The following is a 20,853-nucleotide window of genomic DNA, read 5'->3' as shown; positions in this document are numbered from 1 at the left end:
TTCCTGTCAAAAGACACTTGCACCAACATAGCCAGAGCCATCACTGGCTCCCTGCTAGACTACTGTAATGTTCTTCCTAGGAACCTCCAACAAAAACCTTGAGAAACTACAAGTAATCCAAAACAGTGCCCTGCGTACAGCACAAGGCATTGCCAAGAGAGAGCACATCACTGCTGCCAGAAAAGCTTCCCGCTGGCTCCCCATAAAGGAAAGAATAATATTCAAAGCATTAACCATCACCCACAATTGTGTCCACCTCTCTGCCCCAGCGTACCTATCTCAGAGAATCTACCTGGTCACCTCCACAAGACACACCAGGACACCCTACGCTAACATGCTCTCCGTACCTAGGGTCAAAAGAGCTAGAGCAGGGGGCGCCAGCTTCCCCTACCTTGCCGCCCTTCACTGGAACACCCTTCCCACCTCACTGCGAGCTGAAGCTTCACTAATTGCCTTCTGCAAAGCCATGAAAACTACCCTGTTCGCCTAACCAACCCCATCTGGTCAAGCTCCCAGGATTACCATTTATGCCCAACACTATATCCAATACTTTTGCATATGTTGTATGATACTCCCTACTGCTTCACACAGTACCTTGTCTTACTGTAACCCAAGACATAACTGGTACCCATTGTAACTAAGTTTTCCTACAAGTAACAGCGCCACAATGCCCCTGGGCTGCCTGCGCGCTATACAAATGTAATAAATAAATAAAGAAACAGCATCAGTGCTATTACGTGGCTAGATTGCCCTACATTCAATCCGTGCCTAAACCTCAATGTGCCTCCTCTCACTTTTGCGCCTTCTCGCTTCTAAGCATTGGAGCTCCCTACCATTACACATTTGTGCTTCCACTTCTTTTCATATCTTCCACAGTCAGTTAAAAAAACACCTCCTGCGGTCTCTTCCAATGTCCCTTCTGCCCTTCTCATCTAAAATCCTTGATCGGGTTGAGACTATAAGTTTGAATAAGAAGGTCATACATGAAATTGGGCAAAAATCAGTTGCCAGGGAAGAGTCATATTCTTTGTGTGTCATGCCATTTTTGTGATCGGCATCAAGGGTAAAAGCAATCATAAGTGTAATTACATGGTACACTGGCCTATGTTGGTATAGGGTATCCCAACAAAATATCCCCACCAAAAATATTGCAGTACATATGGCCGTTTGTCTCGCAATAGGCGATATTTTTGGGGAGGATATTTTGTGTGAGCGGGGGTTGCTAGGGTGTCCCCCGCACATTTTAAAATAATGCAGGGGTTGCGGGGGTGTCCCCGCAGGGTCCATGGGTCAATATCGCCACAAAAATATGGCCATATTTTTGTATCGCAATATTTTTGCGGGGATATTAACACATGGAACCTTGGTATAGCCAATCTGATATGTTCTTTCTGTGGCATGCCATTTTTTACTGGCTGGCAGTCCTTATAGGGCAATATTGGCATATATTGGTGGGGCCTGCATGGATACGTATGGTCACAGCCAGCATGAAAATGTTTTATATACTGGCATATTTTGTGGGGAAATGCTACATGAAAATGTGTTGGAAAATGGTAATGGAAACTTGTGGTGACTTGCATCTATTGGGTTCTTTCATGTGCTACCATACAAAACCAATTGAAAACAGGTAACCCCATTTTTCACCGAAAGTACTGTAAAATGCACCATTTTAACCCATTATTTTCAAAAGGGTTCTCGTGCGGAGAACACCCCTGAACCTCCTTTGTTTGGTTCAGACTCCCTCAGTTGCTCACGCATCTTAGGGGCATACATTAACACCCTTCCAGTTCCAAATTCACCAGTCGCTACTGATGTACAGAAAGATAATGAAATGGTAAATGTTCACTTACGATGACTTGCCACAACCTGTTGGTCCCAGAATTGCATTGAGGCCAGGTTTCATGATCCCACTGAAAAAAAACAAAAGAAAACAGCCCATTCATAAAAGGTCACCCACATGACTTTTACACATTTTTGTTAAAAACGTGACTGCCCATGAACCTCACAGTTTACATTATTATACATGGATACAAGCTCCTCGTGCATCTCACACATGTTTTGTTCCAATAAGTAGCCATTTTCTTCCCTAAACCTAAATGGTGGGATGTCATTAGCTTTGAACGAATGATCAGAGGACAAAGTCTGTGACATTTTATAAAGCCAAGGCTCAATGTTTACATTGAGATAACAATGTATATTATTGTATTTATATATCTGTGTGAATCTTGAACCTATTGTGTATTTAATTCATTTTGATATGCTTGTTGTGATGTATTTGTATGGTTTGTATGCCGAATAAAAGTGATATGAATGAAGGAATGAATTAGCTTTGAATAACCAGAATAAGATTACGTTTGAATTTTCTTTTTAGCTCTATAGATGTACACATCATAATTTACAATGTCCTATACTTTTGAGTGTTTGCGCCAAAGAGATTCATTTTAACGAAATCCTGGGGATAGTGGACAAGACATCTTGCGTCTGAGGCAGGAAAGGCAGTTGCACTTTGATCATCCTAATTAAATCATTAGGTTACAGTATTAAAAACAACAATTTTCGAAAAATAAAAAAGCCCACAAGATAAAGGACACAAGCTTCCTAGTTACGAGTTCAACTCCTAAGAGTGCTGATCTTTTACAAACATTTCGCCATTTCATTAATTCCATGTTGATCTTATTTTTTAAAAAGCATATACGCAAAGAAGTTCTATATTTATTTATTTATTTATGTTTATTTCATTTATAAAACACACAACAACATGCAGGCATCAAGGCGCTGTTACAGTGAAACAGTTACTTGAGGGTGAGGAAAAGAAGAGTTACCTATCAAAAAGAATTCACTTTCTAATCAGTGTTCCAACAGATCCAAAAAACGGTATGCAATACATGCACTTTCTTCTTCAGGGATACAGGGCTTACCTTGTACAAAATGCTGGTTCAGGCTTAAAGTGCACATTTAGTGCAATTGATACAAGATAACAATTCGAATTCAAGGTGTTAAGCCTTACGATTGGATCAGCATCATCATGTATGTATAGTGGTGAATAAGACCAATATTTCTACCGTGAGAGCACCTCCCTGGCTTTCATATTTCTAGTTATCAAAATCCCGTGGTGGTGGCAGAGTGAGGATTACAAATTCTCTGAAATGATGTTTGCCTCCCCAGCCATGCCCTATGTAAATATTTTGCCACCGCCCAGACCGTGCACCTGGATGCTGTTAGTTTACACGTGGCCATTGCACATCCTGCGTCACAGACATTGTGCAACCTAAGTAGGGGGGTCAAGATTTAGAATCTGAGGTGCGAATATTCGGGACAAAGACACACAAAATAGACCATCGTCTCTTCTGCATCATTACAGCTCAGGCAATGAAATTCATGTTACATTCCATGTGTAATAGTGCATTGGTTGTGCTCTTGGGAAGATGTAATATTCTCCTTAAGAATGTATGCTCAACTGCAGCTAACTCAGATGTATTTGAGTATCCCCACAGCTGCGCGCCATACGTTGCGGCCCATATCGCCTCCATTTTATAGATATCAAATGTTGGGGTCAGAGCTCTGTAGGGTGTATTTATGGGGCAACAATTAATGCAGGGAGTTCATCTGCACCATCAATAAAGAGGCTAACATCAATTGTGCACTGCATTGACTTAGATTCTTAACTAACGCATTGGATTCCAGGCCGGGGTGAGAATATTTTTTTAATTGTTCTTTAATTACTAGGCAAAATTCAAATATCCACACAGATTATCAGTAAGCACGCCACTCCACTGTGTGGTGCAAAACCTTTCCTTTTTGCCACTATTTCCTATTGCAAACAGATTGAAACCACAAGTTAGTCCTTCTACCCTATAACACAAAACTTATCAGACACTACCACATATGCAGTTTTCCACTTCTGATTCAATTCCACCTGGTCACATGTATAGAGAAACGCAGGTTTAGAGAATATTTCTGTTGATTGAGATAGAATAGCCCTAATGTACGCATAATCAATGCAGCACCCGAGAGCATAACATGACCATTTTATTTGACAGTGTAATTTGGAAGTGGCTTAACTTAAACTTAAATACATGTACCACTTTTCAGTTGGGCAAAAGAAATAAACATGCGCAAAGCTCATTATTTTGCACCTCACGGCGCACTTTTCATTTCTAGCAATGTTCTAGCACAGCAAACTTTTTTTTTAAAAAAAGGGTTTTATTGCTTTATTGCTTTAATTCATTACAAATCTTAGTCATCCAAAATACAGTCATACATCATTTCTCAATTTCCTTTCCATAAGAACAAGACAAAATAAAAAAAAGGGGGGAAGGGGAACACATTGTTGTAGATCCATGTGGCGTTCTATCTAAGTTAAAATCTGATTCATAAATGACACTGCTGCCAACACCAGCGACACCTGTTCCCCTTCTCAAAACAAGGGGTCATCAGTCCTCCAGTGATAACGATCTTACTTCACTTAGCAAGCACCCAAAATGCATTGTTCTTTCGTTAGTCAAACCCGGGCAGTACAGCTAAAGATGTTTTAAGGTTTCCACTACAAAATCGACATTGTTTGTCTTTTAGTGCAATTACAGTTGTTCTTGAAGCTGTTATTTCTTTAGTTAATAGCAGGTTTAGTCTGATACTTAGAAATTGATCTCTAAAACGTTTGCTCTGGAATTTGACCAAGTATCTGGGCAATTCGCCCAATGCTCTAACCTCCTGGTCCAAATGATAAAACAGCTTATAGCTACTCGCTTCAATAAGGGTAGAAATCCAGTCATGCTCCCACAACTTGTTTTTTACCCTACACGGGTTAGATTTTCAGTATTCCCTTGTAGTCCCAATCTCTTCCAATTTCCTCAAGTTGGCTTCAACCCAATCTTTCAGTGCCCCTTTAACTCCTTGCGTCCTTTTATTGTTTATTATCTCCATGACTTTATGTTGGTTCCCAAGAGGCATTTCCCAAAAAGGCCAAATCTTTTCCATTCTATGATAAATGTCCCAGTTCTCTGCGTAGAACTTGAATAGGGGTGGAAATTGGGACTCTCAGGAATTTTTTACAATAGATGCCCTGGTGGGAATCATCAAGATTGCTTCGGAATCGTATGTCAAATTGGAGCAGCCTTCATCTTATAAAAGTCCAAGTCCAGAACCAGTGAAAACCATACAAACATTATGTTTAATATATTCGCTTGGCTCGCCAATGTTTTTGCCTTTTAGTGCAGTAAAACCAACATTGGGATTTCAGTACTACTGCTATTAATCAGAACCCCCAGGTATTTGAATGATCGGACCTGATCTATTTGTGGGGCCCCCCATGCGCCACACCAATTTTGCGTTCTGCTTTTTTGGTTTCTCAAGCACTAGGATTTTTGTCTTTTCGCCATTTATCAGGAGGTCGTTTTCATCCACGTAATCCCTCGTTTATCAAACTGCCTCTTTAGAACGACAGCTGTTTGGTCTATCAATACGAGGTCATCAGCATAATAATGAGACGGCTTAATGGAGCCCCACCTATTAGTGGTGGAAAACCTCTTGCCTGGTTCACTGTATGATCTAAATTGGCCAAAAAGAGAGTGAAAAGAGCTGGTGCCAACGGGAAACGTTTTTTCAGGCCTCGCCGTGTTTGGACCTCTTGTGCCAATTGGCCACTCTTGTTCAATCTTACCCTTAAGCTGGTGTCCAAGTTTAACAAGATCACTGGTTCCAGAAGGGACAGCGGCCAGTTCCAGTCCATATGTTTTTTCCGGTATCTGCCCACCCGATCAAAGGCCTGGACAAGATCTATGAAGGCCAAGAAAATTCTGGTTTTGTCATCCCAGACAAGACACTCCCTTTCAATATATTTAGTATCAAGATGTTTATACCTGTCCAGATCCCCGAACAAATACTGTCTGGAAAGGGTTGTTACACCCCTCTCGAACACACTACTCATTCAACCTCGTCAAAATAAATGAGCCAAATATCTTACCGATCACGTCAAGAAGAGCAAAAGGATGATAGTTCTTAGGAGCCTCCCTATTGCCTTTCTTGAAAATCAGAACAACAATAGCCCTCCTCCAAGTCTCTGGAAGGCAACGTCTTTGCACTATTTGTTTAAATACGGCATGGATAAAAATAGCCCAAGCCCCTGGGTCTTGTTTTAGCATGGCATTGGTAAGGCCATCATAACCAGGGGCACGGGACCCACTGAATTTCAGCAGTTTCTCCATGAAGTCCTCAACACTGTGAGGAATGTCCCATGCTAAAGTCATTTCTTTGAAGTTACAGTAGTAGACTCACCCCTCTCTTTGTGAAGGTTGTGGAAGTGGGCCACCAAAACTTCTTCTGAGACACTGCTGATCTGTGTTATGGTTGGATTCCCAACAAGGCTTTTTAACAAAGTCCAAAAGTCACTTGATTTTTTCCTACAGATTGCTTTCAACATGAGTTCTGCATGATGCTGGTGCATTTTTGCCTTATGTGCTCTCAACAAGATCTTGTAATGCTGGGCTGCCTTTTTTACGCTTGAATGAGAACATCTGGTTGGGTTGAATTCTTAGCTCTTCTCAATCCTCCTCATGTCTCTCCTCTTAGCAACCCAGACTTTATCATAGGTGTGCAGGATGTTTCTTCCTTCCTGCACCTTAGCCCAGAACTTTGTGTTAAAGCATTGAAGCAGGGGTGTGCATTTGAGCGTGTCGCCCACACCCTTACAATTCTGACCTAAAGCATTCACAAATCGAGCAGTCAAAAGTTCAATCGATTCCTTTGTCATCTTTAATCTTGTCCCACCATTACATTCTATAACCAAACCCACCATTACTTCCTTGTTGGTATTAAAGTTAGAGATCCAGCTCATCAACAATAAGTCATGATCACAGTGGGTTGTTTGAATAATTTTGAATGATGAGACAAATTTCGCACCTTGAAACACTTGTGTATAGGCGCGTTACAAATGCCATATCATATCATATCAATGCCTGAGAGACAAATATGTAATCTATAAGTGCCGTTTGGCCATCTCTCGACCAGGTTGTATGTGGAAGAATGTCATCTTCGATTTGGCCATTAAGCATATGCATGTCCCTTGATGCCATGAGGGGCATCCAGGCCGCACCTCTTTTCTCCAACTGCTAGATGTTCTTTTGTGGGGCCATTTTTACTCAAACACTTGGCGTTTCGGTCACCAGATAGAATTTTGTAGCCAACGTCTTTGTTTGTACATGCGTCATCTATCACTGATGCCACCATATCTAACATTTTAATAACAGACTCTTCTCAACCAATGATGAAATCCTTCCCGTTGCTGTTATGCAGTGAACATTTCTTATTTGGAACCCCCTCTGCTTTTATGTATGGTTCAGGGACTATCGAACAATTTAGAATTTAGTTTTTAAATGCCCCTCTCCCTCTTAGGGGATTTTTGGGGGGGTTGACAAAAAGGATATAAAGGGTCCAAATTACTTTAAACATCTTTATTCACACTTGGAAAGATGTTGAAGATTTCGAATTTCCCCAGATCTCTCCAGTGTCCCTTGACTATGTGGGAATAATAAATTATTCATTTAAAAGAAGTGCTAGGGATCTACTTCTGTTTACCCACCCCATTAGTAGGGGGAAGATATTAATTCAAACAGATCAACACCATTAGCTTGTTCTGTTGGCATTCTGTACTTACTTTAAAGATCTCTAGGTTTGTGCACAGGAAAAGTCATCAGGCATCCTGGGTTATCTAATGGGAGGCAATGGCACCTGGTTATGGATTATACTCCAAAAGCGCTTCTGTCTCTTGTTATGGATGGCCCCCAGTCTCAGCCCTTCTGGTTCTCTCCAGATTTTAGTGCACCTTTCTTCCTGGACATTTTGTTTTCGCTTTGTCCATGTCTGCTCCTTCTGTCTCCCTTCTGTCTGACCTTGTCTCACTTATATTTCTGTCTGATACTCTGGTTGTCTGATTATGAAGAGGATCATGAATCCCCTTTTCCACTGTGCACTTGGTTTTAAAACCACAACCCACAATAGTTAAACTAGGATGGACTGGCTCATTGGTGAAAAATTATAATTGGACGTCAATTGCTCTTCCCCCTAAACAATAGCTAGCCCCTTCAATTTGATTGGTTCCCAGGTCTCGAGCCCTCATGCGTGAAGTTCTTGCTCCACCCTTCTGAAATTGCATTTCTGAGCAACTCTGATATGAATTCAAAAATCTTCCACATGGCACTTTTCTCTAATTCACAATTAAAGGTCATAACCCATATATTTCTAAATGATCTGATCATGTCGAACACAATGGCCTGTGTCTGGCGTCGGCACGTGTTTGCCTGTGCAAATAGCAGATGGAGGAAATGTAATGTTGTGACCATGAGATTTTACAGACAGGTGTCTGATTCAATTAACTACCATATTCCCGACACTCCGATCTGTAACTTTTTCTGGGAAGCTACAATCACATTTTAATTTAGAACTCTGGTCCCCAAAGTCACATTCTGAGGGGATTCCTAGCAACAAATAGTGATTTTCATGTGTTTTCCCAAGGCATATGAACCATCTCGCTATCTATTGCGGTTCCCCAGTTTATGAGCAAAATATGATTCCCCATATAATCCAATGAGTTGCATGCACACTTTTTCACTTAATTAATAACCGTTCTGTTCCCCCAAACCTATGTGTCCTAGCCATCTGGCTTTTGTTGACCTAGTCTGCAATGCATCTAAAATGCTTGTTAGCCCAGAACCCCACCACAAACTGAATCTAATTTTGAGTATTTCTGAAAGTTCAGAATCCATGGGCTGCATCTTTGTTTATTCAGTGGCCATCGTTCCATCCCAATAAAGCTCTGTCACAGGCCCAAGATGCTTCACCTGCCTGGCTCTGCCGTACTTCAAAGGAGTTTCCAAATAGAGAGGTGGAGTGTTTGACTTTTGCTATCTGATTGGGGGAAGGCTTTCCCTTACCTAAAGAAAGGTAACATAGGTTTACTTAAGCATCTCATGCACAGAAAACTAGTGTTATCAAATGTCGCAATTTCTTTCTTTGCATGGGGTCTGCACCAATATCTTACATCCCATAAGATACATTTTTCTTCATTTTTCCTTGTGTTGCTCAGTTCTACGGGACTCCATGGAAATGGGGACTAACATTTTCCGCTGCCTGATATCCCAGGCCGGCGGGACTTGTAATGTCCCGGTGCCACCGGGATCTCAGGCAGTGGAAAGAGTGTTACTTTCCAGCGGCAACCCGCTGGTTGTAGGCCGGATACTGCTGGACTTGTAATGATCCCCAATATTTGGATGTTTGGCAGTGGAAAGTTAAATGCTGGCCTTTTGACTTGCAGCCAACAATGCACTTCCCCAATCCTTCACCTTTGAGCCTAACCTAGACCTGATGCAGTTCATTTGGATGCTGGGGCTGAAAATACCCCACAGCCACCCCCCCCCAGGTTCTTCTTCTCATGTTGGAACTACTGTGAAAAGGCTGGGGAGAGAGGGGTTTTTAGGTTTCTCACTCCAGTCACATCTGAAGCCCTTTGATGGAGAATGGCCTGTTCTCTATTCTTCCTTTGGGAGTGGGCAATCTGGTTTCAATCTCCTGCTTACTATTCCTGGGGTATGAAGGGACCTCCATGCTGGATTCCCATAATTTTGTTTACTTTTTGACTTTTTGGGTTTACGGGGTCTTCTATGGACTCCTCTTCATCTGGTCCCCAGGCTGGAAGGAATTGGCATTAGTTTTCTAAAGAGAGGAGTAAAAAGAATTGCTACGAATGTATGTTTCCCCAGATAACCCTGAATGTTATTGGAAACACATTTTCTCTTTTAAACTTTGCAATGAAAAACACTATTCAATTTCCAGCAAACATTTCAGATGAACCTTTAATTTAATTACTCACCGGTTATATATTTTAGTTGCCATCTTTAGGGTTTTGACTTTACCTTTCATTCCTTAGATGGTTCCTCGGCTCTACTTCCGTGGGCTTCTTAATCCCTCTTAAATCTAGTCTGGGCTGACGGCTTTTTAACTGATTGATGAGAACCCACTTCTCTTCCATCTGTTCTCCTTCTGGATTGTGGATCTTATAGATGATCGTGTAGATCTAAAAGCCACGAGGACAAGCAGTAACCAAATGTCCCAACTGAGTCGAGAGTCAGCCACAAACTTCTTTAGTATACTCAAAATGGTCGTATTGGTTTCTCCCAACCCCCTTGCTCGATGCCAGGCAGTAAGCTTTGTAGAGTTTTCTTTTTACCCCTCGAATCTCACACATCCTAGTCATCAACTCAGTGGTAAAATGATTCTCTCTATCCGACTCAATCCTTTGTAAAAGGCTGAAACGAGTGAACCTGTGGTTGATCATTAGAGCGGCAGCTGTCTCCGCCTTAAAATTTGGGGCAGGAAGGCACTCTGCCCACTTGGTAAATAAGCATGTGATAGTCAACATGTACTAATTTCCTGTAGAGGAGCAACTCACTGACCCGATTAAATCTACATGCAAATCTTACCAAAGCAGTGTCATTCCTCTTTTGCTGTAGGGGAGCTTAGTGTGTGGGAGAACTGGATTGTAATTGAGCATACAAGTCCTCCCTTCAGATATGTGTTGTGGTCCTGGCCCATAAGTGGGCAGTATGCAACTTGGTACAAGATTTCGAATGTCTTGTGAAAACACCTATGACTGGCAGTAGCCACGTCATGGGCGTGAATCAACATCAGGCTCCAGAATGAGGTAGGTACCACCCATTGGTCACATCCAGATAGTGATCTCCTTACCAACAAACTGTATTGGATTTGAAACTTCTTGCAAAATGTCATCAACACCGGGAGAACCTCTTTTCCGGTATAATCCAGTTGTGTTTGAGGAAAACTCACTGGGTCTTTCATATGTTGCTAGAATTTTCAATAATAGGGTCCTCTTTTTGTGCAGTGATCAAATCTGCATCCGGGGCATCCTTACTCCACTAAGCAGCTGAGGATTCACTATTGGCACAGGTTTGAGATGACCTGCATGGATTCTGGATCTAGGAAGTCCCTCTGAAGAGCTTCCAGGGGATCAGCCAGGTAATTCCCAGTCTTATCTGAACCCTCTATTTTGGAATGACCTCTAATCTTTTTCCAAGGGTGGTCATCCCATGAGAAGTTACCAGATCATCAATGGACTGGATCAATTTTCCATGTTTTAATGCAGGGTTGTCCAACTCCAGGCCTTGAGGGCTGCAAACCTGATAGGTTTTCAGCATATCCCTCATTAATATTCATGAGGGAAAATATGTATACATTAAGAATCATTGTACGCAAAGCGCTTTGAAACACATTGTGTATAGGCGCTATATAAATAAACATATCATATCATATCTCATGAATATGAATGAGTGGTATCCAGCCTTCAAGGTCTGGAGTTTTGCAGTTTAATGGTTTGTTGTTAGCACAAAGCATGTCCTATTCTTCCAGTTGATAAGGTGTTTCACAAACACATTCCTGACATAGCCAGAGTCGTGATTATCACCAATTCTTTGAGTTGGTGGTGTCCCGCAGTGAGAATTGCTTGCTGTACGGCCATCAACTCTGCCACTGTACTACTTCAGGGTCCGATTTTGTAACCAGTAGAGGTTTACGGGGTATAATTAACCTAGGAATTCCCAATGCCAGCCACTAGTTATTTGTCCCCGTTATTGACTACATGGCACTCATCAACATAGACTGTGCGTAACCCCTGGCAAGTGTCTTCTTCATAGAACTTGTGTGGGGAATCTAGGTACTCCTTTCTATTGTCTTTTGTTATTAAACTTCATCTTCGAGAGAGTTTTCTTGAGCACAATCATGCAAATCTACCAATCCTTCCGCTAGAGGACTCTTCTAGTTTTGGTCAGAACTGGCCTCCACAGGAAAGCCTTGCATTGGCATAATCCAAGTGTTAATTCTGGTATTAGATACATTCCCAGCCTGTATTCTGTCACTTTGTTAATACTGCAAGGGTTGGTGAGGAGTCTCTACAATGATGTGCTCCCCCTTGATAAACAGGCAGTGGTTTTTCAATGCCCATTCCGTTGCCAGAAGTGCCTTCTCACATTCGTTGAATTTCTTCTCCACAGAGGACAAAGTTCTGCTTTCGTAAGAGATCATTTTGACCGTGTCATGCTTTTGATGCAATACCGCTGTCGGGCAGGTATCTGAAAACCCTTTCTCTAAGAAAAACTCCTTATTCTTAATGGGGTAAGCCGAACAAGGAGCTTGACAAAGGCTTCTTTTCAGTTAACTGCCTAAGGTTGTCCTGGACCCCACTCCCGCTCGACTCTGGCCTTTAATAAATGGACCAAAGGCTGAGTGACCTCTGCATAGTCCTCAATGACCGTTTGACTGTAATTACTGAGTCCAAGAAGGCTTTTCCATTCTCTCAGAGTAGTAGTATCTTTTAATTTCAATAATGATTCAACTTTCTTCGCTTGGGGTTTGAGATCCTCAGGAGAGATTTTGTGCCCACGAAAGTTCACTCTGGTTTTACACCATTGTGCCTTCTGAAAGGACAATTTTTCTCCAGCTTTCTGCAACTCTGCCAGAACATAGCACATTTCTGCAATATGTTATTTCACAGTTGGACTGATCAATATAACATCTACATAGGCCAGGTTCCCCCTTCCGCCCAAGTCGGCATGGCCTTATGAAGGAATACATTGAAATCATTTCCTGAATTTATATATCCAAAGGGTGTTTGATCCAGGGAAATTGCTGCCCCCCAAAGGTAAAGGCAAGTTTGTACTGGTCTTCCCTACTCATGGGTACCGTCCAGTAACCGTTGGTCAAATCAATCGCTGAGTACACTTTTGATCCCTGGATCTGTGTCAGCCCTAGATTGATGTAGGGAAATGGCTATCTGGACATGTGGACCCGTTTGTTCAACTCACTTAGGTCTGCGAATAGTCTCCATTGGGTTTCAATAGAGTACTAGGTTGTTAAAGGTACTGTGGATCGGACGAATTATCCCATGGAATTCCAAGTTCTTGAACATCTATGTGAGTGATCATGGACGCAAGAGGTAACCAGTATTGTTTGGCAAATACTGGAACCATCTCAGGGTCCGTGGGTATGGTGGTCGAATGAATCGATGTATGTCCACAATCATAAGAATTCACTGAAAAGATATCCTGGAAGTCCAGGAATACCTGTTTCAGCTGCTATCTTTGTTCCTCAGTCTCACAGGCATCAGCTACATTGATCTGTTTCTCGACCGTCTCCCTGAAACCTGGAAAGACATCAGGCTTGGAAATCTCAGCAGTATCCTCCAGTTGTGTGGAGAGATCTCTTTTAATGGTGTTTACCTGGACACAAGGTTCTGTGGAATAGAGATAGGGGTTGTTGACTGAAAAAACACCTCATCCTTCCTGATGTCACAGGTTACCTCTTCCACCTCACAAGGACATAAGTAATATAGCAAGAAATTACCCCCAGGACGGGTACAAATCTTTCCTGGAGGAATACTTTTGAGGGGGTCATCACAATTGCTCTGAGCAGCCAATCGGTCCCTTACTTTCTTTCTCTTATTGGCGGATTTCGTATTTCCTCTGAGAGCCTTGCATTATGCATGCACTTTCACAGCATTTTTCATTTAAAATAACAAGTGCTATCTCCTGAGTGTCTCTACTATACACAGCATCCAACAGGTCAGCCTCTGCTTGTCTCAAATGATCAATAAGATCTATATTTTATTCCCTGATTCTGGACTGTTCCTGAGAGACAGGCTACCCCTTATCTAACTCCATTTTCAACTTTACAGCATCTTTGTCTTTGATCAGCTCCATCCTCTGTTTCAGAACATTCAAAATCATTTTTTGAGTTAATCTATTTTATGATTAACTGACTATTTTCACGGTTTAGCTCTTTAAGGCCACTATTTCATCCAGCAATGCACTATTGTATATAGCCTGATCATTCAACCTTTGTTGAAGTTGGCTTAAGGTTTCTGCACTCTCTTTATGTGTGTCCTGCAGCGCAGAGAACTCAATTTCTCATTCTACACCGGCTTGCTAATGGGTTTTTACCTCATTTTTAAGTTGCTCAATGAGGTTTTCATAAATTAGTTCACTAATTTGGCTTTGCTGTAGCCTGTTCTCTAATTGCCTGAGTGATTGCTGGGCTTGTTCAGCCAACTGATGGGCCTGTTTCAGTCTGTTTTAGCATACTGGTCCCTTTATTTTGTAAACCCTCTTCTAAAAATTGCAAATGAAAATACAACTGAGCCGTAAATTAGCCCATTTTTATTTGTTACTCACTGGAATGTTGTGTCATATAAAATTGATCTAGGGCTTTATGTCAAAGTCCACCATCATGCCAAATGTCAGTGCCTACTAATGTGACTTCCTGTACATTTCTGGCTAGCCAACACCAAGCCTCCTGCTCGTGACAATCTCTCCAAATGAAGACCTTGTCTAGGAGATGTTTCCTGGCATCTTCCACCTCTGTCACTCATTTTGAGAATGGCTTCCACACAACCTTAAAATTCTCACTCCATAGGTACAAACACCTTGCACTTTATTCCTTCTATGTTTCTAAACAATCAAAACTGAATCAAATTATCTTTGCATTAACTCTGCACAATCTTATTCTTCTCGACACCTGCTTGGTTCTCAGGAGTCAGGAAAGACAGTGCTGCTTTCACAAACGCAACAAAAACCTGCCATGCACCTTTCTGACATTGCAGCAACATGAAGAGCTTGTTAAGAATGTTAAGAATGCAATTGTTATGAATCAAATCAGAAAGCTAGACCCCGGCACGTCCCCCAAGTTCTGTAGGACATATTTATGAGGCAACAATTAATGAAGGGAGATCATTCCCCCCAATCAAGAGTACCACACCAATTGAGCAGTGACTTATTTTTAAATTTTTATTTTAGTGTCATTGGTAAATTACAACTTGTTAACACTATAAGGAACTCATGGTTGTAACAGTATAGACAGACACAAGTTATGATATGATATGATATGGCATTTGTAACGCGCCTGTACACAAGTGTTTCAAGGCGCGACGATGCATGGAGGGGGGAACAAAGGGAAGACAGACAACGATCCTACTAGGCCAGGTGTCATTCGGATCGCGCAAGTGCATGAGTGGAGGGAAGGGAAAAGTGCAAGGGGAAAGGGAGGGGGGGGGAGTGCAGTACAGGGAAGTAGAGTAACAAATAAATAATAGGGCCAGCTGGTGGCAAGTGCAAGGTAAGTGCAGACAAGTGCTGGGAAGGAGGGCTGTAGGGATACAGAGACAGTCCTGCAGTGCAGTGCTTGCCAGGGAGGCAGTGCAAGTGGAGAGTGCCTGGGCCAAGGACCCAGATCGGTGAGAGTGGCCCAGTTGCAGAGTCAGTGCAGTTTCAGTCAAGAATTTAGCAGGGGAGAGGGGGAGAGAAAGCAGAAGCAAAAAGGAAGGTTTTGAGGTGCTTCCAGAACCGGAGATGGTTCTCCTCAAGTTTCAGGGAGGCAGGAAGGCTGTTCCAGAGGGAGGCCCCTGCCGAGGAGAGATCCACCCCCAGCTCGTTGCTTGGAGAAGCGGCTGACCCTGAGGGAGTTGGAGACGGATGAGCGAAGAGCTCGAGAATGAAGATATTTGGAAAGTGAGAGTTGAAGGTATTTAGGCCCCAGAAGGCCTTGTGAACAATGCAGAGGGTTTTGAACTTAATCCTCTCAGCCACTGGGAGCCAGTGTAGAGATTTCAGTGCTGGCGAGATACGGTCCCTGGGCTTGAGGCCAAGGACAAGTCTCGCAGTCCTGTTCTGGATAAGTTGCAGAGGGTGGAGAGTAGAGGCAGGCAGATTTAGATAGAGGCTGTTACAGTAGTCCAGCTTCGAGAGAACCAGGGCTCGGGAGACAGTGAGCTTCTGGGGGAAGGAGAGGAAAGGAAGAATATCTCTGAGGAGGTGCAGCTGGTAGTGTGACTTCTTAGAGACGTCAGATATGTGAGGAGAGAAGGAGAGTGTGGAGTCGAAGATGACCCCGAGGTTTTTTGCCTTGCAGGTAGGAGCAGGAAGAGGGCCAAGAGAGGCCGGACAGAGAGCTGCAGGGAAGGAGGGAGTGGGTGTGCCGATTAGTAGAATCTCAGTCTTACTGGCATTAAGGCAGAGGTCATTGGCGGCACACCATTCCTGAATAGCAGACAGACAGTCAGAGATGAGGAAAGGAGAGGAGAAGGCCGAGGGTAGCCTGAAAATTAGCTAGCTATCATCCGCATAGCACTGAAAGTTGGGGCAGAGAGCAGCGATGCGGTGGGCAAGGAGTGCCAGATAGTGGTTGAACAGACAGGGAGAGATGTTAGATCCCTGGGGGACACCACAGGTAGAGAAAAAGATGTCAGAGAGGAAGGACCCCAGTTGGACCTGGGAGGATCGATTGGAGAGGAAAGAGGTCAGCCACGCCAGAGCCTGACCAGTGATACCCAGGTTATCACAGAGACGGTTGAGCAGGATGGCATGGTTGACAGTATCAAAGGCAGAAGAGAGATCGAGCAAAATGAGAACACACGGAGTGTTGGAATCAAGGTTCGAGAGCAGGTCCTTACGGATGTTCAGGAGAGCAGTTTCCGTGCATCTGGCAGCTCTGAAGCCAGACTGATGGTCGTGAAGACTACCAACAGATTCAGCATGGAGATTAAGCTGGGAGATGGCCAGTTTCTCCAGGAGCTTGCCCAGGAAGGGAGTGATGGAGATTGGGCGATAGTTAGCTGGGCAGGAGGGGTCGGAAGAGGGTTTCTTAAGAAGAGGGTGCACAAGGGAGTGCTTAAATGGGGGATGGGAAGACTCCCAGTTCAACAGTGTTTATTAAACTGTATAAATAGGTTGGAAAAACACCTAATCTAAACCTAAATCTAAGATGGGAGCAAGCTACGACCATCAAATAATAGTAGGGCAGTCATTGTGGCATCTTGTCAAATAAAAGGGCCTATACTAAAAAAAATAAAAACAATTGCCAATCCTTACAGCTAAATACAAAAAGAGTGTGGGATAGTGTTCACATGAAGAGAAAGAAGTGTTCACAAATGATAAGTCAGGATGTTATAGCCGGGGGTCTCCCTTCCCCATGTTTTGAGTATGGGACAAGGCGGGACTCCTGAACACAGCACACCCTCTGGCTTTCCCAGCACAAGGTTACAGTTCCGTTCTCTGGTATCAGGATCTTACGTGGTTAAGTCTCTTTTCTACAAAAAGTCTCTTGCCTCCGAGGACCTAATGCATTCAACAATGGCAAACAAATGTTCCTTTCTTTTTGCATGTTGGGTGATTTTTTTTCTCCCCTGAATCCCTCTCTTCCGGGATCAGACCCTTCTCGAATGTTAGCCTCCCTGTCGGGTTCCTAACGGCTTTTATTTCAAAGGTTTCACCTGCTGTATTCACAAGTCTCAATATCGTTTTAAACAATCCACTGTGCACCTCCCTCCGTCGGGTCAAATCGTGTCAACACAATGTTCAGTGGGGCATCATGCTTCACCCCGTTCTGCAAGTATTCCTCAGCCGGGTTCACCTTTGCCAGTTATAAAGTTCCTTCTTCTTTATCACAATACAGGATTTATTTCCCTTAGCTTTCCAATTCTTTGCAGGTCAAAGACTTTCGACTGTATAGGGGGTTTTAATCGATCCCTGTATGACCACTTTGAACTTTCCTTGCGGCTCTCCTAGGGCCTTCTGGTATTGGTAGTTTCAAAAATAGAGCACAATGGGGGGGATCAGACAGAGTCTTTTGAGTGAGAACCCACGTGGTGCCGGACCCCTCTGCAGCTGGTCTTTCCCCTTCAGTATTAACAGTTCTTTGATTCCCCTTATTTAGCCATTTGCACCCTTCACTCAACACAGTTTGGTTTCTTATCGGTTCTCCCTCCGACTCACTGGCTGTGATGAACCGCTTGGCTTTTCTTGTATCTGGAGTGAAGGATGGTACCACGTTAGCAATCATCTCTCCCTTCCTGGTCATCAGTGTAGGAGGGCTCTTTGTACCGGTGACATCTGCTACGGCACACAACGAATATTGTTCGCGGTCTTATGATTCCTTTCGCAGAGGCTTTGCGGGTCTTGGTCAAAAAGGACAAGGCCACTTCTCTCCGTGTCGTCCCTTCGGTTCTAACCGCTTTTCTCCTCCTCTTGAACTGCCGTCCTGAAATAGCTGCCTCGTTGTGCGGTTTGCCTTGCTCATAGTGTGCTCTCGTGCTCCACCTTTTATCCCTGTGGGGAAGGGAAAGGGCTGTCAGGTGTATGTGGTTATTATTAATTGCCTGACTGTGCCTGACCCTTGTGTTGGGACATGTCAGGTAAACGGCTCTGGAGTTAGTCCGTTGTCTTTTGTGGTGTAAGAAAGCGTTTGTGATGTAAAAGGGGGGGTAGAGTTTCTGAGTATCCTAGATGGTAGGATGGGGAAAAGGTGTTATAAGAAAGGGGATACTGCGTCTCACCCGTCGTTGTCCGCCTTCCACTCCCTGAGGACCCCCCATCCAGGTGATCCTCCCACACTGGTCCACTCCCAGGAAGTGGATCCAATAGCGATAGCCGTGTCCTGGCCTACTGGATGACAGATCCCCAGAGACTAGTCAGGGAGACACTTCCAGGTTTCTCACCACACTGTACAAGAAACACAGTAAAAATAAATCAGATTTCAATAATATATCACTCATCACAAATATTTGAAAACATTTCACACGCAGGCTTACCAGAGTACCACTGTATATCATTTCAATAATTTTACAATCTCTAACCATATATAATACATAGTAATACAAGATCATTACCAGAATATAAAAATACCCATCCTTGATCTGTTTGAAAATTAACCATATCATAGCGAACACTTCGATAGCCTCTTATGTACAGTTCAGACAGTTTGGTGCATTCAGTTAATGCGTTTCTTATGGTTTCCCCCTTGATATTACACAAACTACAGAGACTTTCTTGGTAAGGTACGTTAGTCTGTGCCCCTATTCTTGAAAAGGTAGGGAGAAAGCCAAGGCGCAATTGCATAATAAATCTTCTCACCTTGCAATTACTAAGTTTCTCAATGTATCTAACTGGGCCCTTTACTGGGAAACCTTGAGGAACATTCCAAAAATATCTAGATTTCAAGGTTAGTCTTGACATGTTATAATCTCTATCCCAAATATCTGATTTGTATTTTATCTCTTGTATGGCTCTACCAATATTCATTCGGAGCTTGATGGAATATCCTGTATCTCTAAAGAAGACCTTTATCTCCTGTGACCAATCATTTAGAACACCACAGCAGCAGTCCGTTTCTAACCATTTAACAAAGTTATAATACATGGAGCCTCGATTTCCTTTCTCCTTCAACATCTTCCAAACGAATTGAAAAGGAGTGTGGGAGCCCCTCTACTGAGAACGAACATCGGTCAAATACCCTATTTTATGGAACTTCCTCCACCCAGGAGGATCTACAACAACGTTTTAGCTCACAGCATCCGTCACAGAGGAAAAATAGCCATTTGCATACCAGGCTTCGTCCTAACCACAAGGGCAGTCCAGCACCGACATGCTAGGCAATTCTCCTCTGAACAAGAGTACCATCAGCAGCCCCAGACACATGTTTCGGCTTTGTTGGTCCGCCTTGGTGAGGTGAAGCTGAGCCTCTCTAAGGCACAGTGAGCACGGGCTCCACATCTCGATTATCCTTGGTTACTTGGGGTGAAACCCCATGTTTTACAAAATTGAAAAGGAGTGTGGGAGCCCCTCTACTGAGAGCAAACATGAGTCAAATACCCTGTTCTATGGAATTTCTTCCACTCAGGAGGGTCTACAACCACATTTGAGCTCAATGCTCCCGTCACAGAGGAAAAATATCCTTTTGCATATCAGTCTTTGTCCCACCCACGAGGGCCATCCATCACCGAATTGCTAGGCGATTCTACTCTGAACAAGAGTACCATCAGCAACCCTAGACACTTGTTTCAGCCTTGTTGGGCCTCCTCAGTGAGGTGAAGCAGAGCCTCTCTAAGGCACTGTGAGCAAGGGGTCCACACCTGGATTACCCTTGGTTACTTTGGGTGAAAACCCACGTTTTTTCAAAATTGCAAAGGAGTGTGGGAGCCCCTCTACTGAGAACAAACAATGGTCAAATACCCTGTTCTAAGGCATTTCTTTCACTCAGGAGGGCGTACAACCACGGTTTAGCTCACTGCACCTGTCACAGAGGAAAAATATCCATTTGCAAATCAGGCTTTGTCCCACCCACAAGGGCAGTCCAGCACCGAAATGCTAGGCAATTCCTCTCTGAAAAAGAGTACCATCAGCAACCCCAGACACGTGTTTTGGCCTTGCTGGGCCTCCTCAGTGAGGTGAAGCTGAGCCTCTCTAAGGCACAGTGAGCAAGGGGTCCACGTCTGGATTACCCTTGGTTACTTAGGGTGAAAATGCAAGTTTTACAAAATTGAATGGGATCCTCTGTACTGAGAACAAACATGGGTCAAACACCTTGTTCTATGGAATTTATTCCACTCAGAAGATGCCACCAGCAATTTTTTGCGGAGTATATAATGAGGTCAGACCAGATCACTGTTCATTGCTTCAACTGAGGTAGAACCTGGCAAGTCTGATGCCAAATACCACAATTTCCCCTTGAAAATCATGAGCTGAATGGTGACTTGATTAGTAAAAACCTCCATGCCATACAATGCAGTAGGCACAACACTGGCCTTGTAGATCTTCAGGAGAACTTCCACCGAATGGCCTCTTTTGTGGCTAACAAGGTTTCCGATCACATTAAACTTCTTCTGCACTTTTTCCCTAATAGATTTATCCAGATTTGCATTATTCATGGGATGGAAAACTGTAATGTCCAAAATACATATAAGAGCTTACGACTTCAATAACGTCATTATAAATGTTCCATACAAAGGCACTTGCCTTTCTTTTC

At 43.2% G+C, this 20,853-nt stretch overlaps 1 protein-coding gene across 2 annotated transcripts in view; it reads right to left on the bottom strand.

Annotated features, from left to right (window-relative positions):
• The window catches only part of LOC138515804 (broad substrate specificity ATP-binding cassette transporter ABCG2-like), a 961,595-nt gene that overhangs the window by 849,987 nt on the left and 90,755 nt on the right, over window positions 1-20,853 (bottom strand). For both annotated transcript variants that reach the window (XM_069630540.1, XM_069630541.1), the window contains exon 2: window positions 1,851-1,910. In XM_069630540.1, coding sequence (XP_069486641.1) covers window positions 1,851-1,910 — 60 coding nt within the window. The remainder of the gene's footprint in view (window positions 1-1,850; window positions 1,911-20,853) is intronic.

This window comes from Ambystoma mexicanum, chromosome 6q, assembly GCF_040938575.1.
Source record: "Ambystoma mexicanum isolate Mex_15411 chromosome 6q, UKY_AmexF1_1, whole genome shotgun sequence".
Lineage (NCBI taxonomy): Eukaryota > Metazoa > Chordata > Amphibia > Caudata > Ambystomatidae > Ambystoma > Ambystoma mexicanum.
The sequence above is the reverse complement of the archived record's forward strand: the minus strand, read 5'-3'. Positions and strand labels throughout refer to the sequence as shown.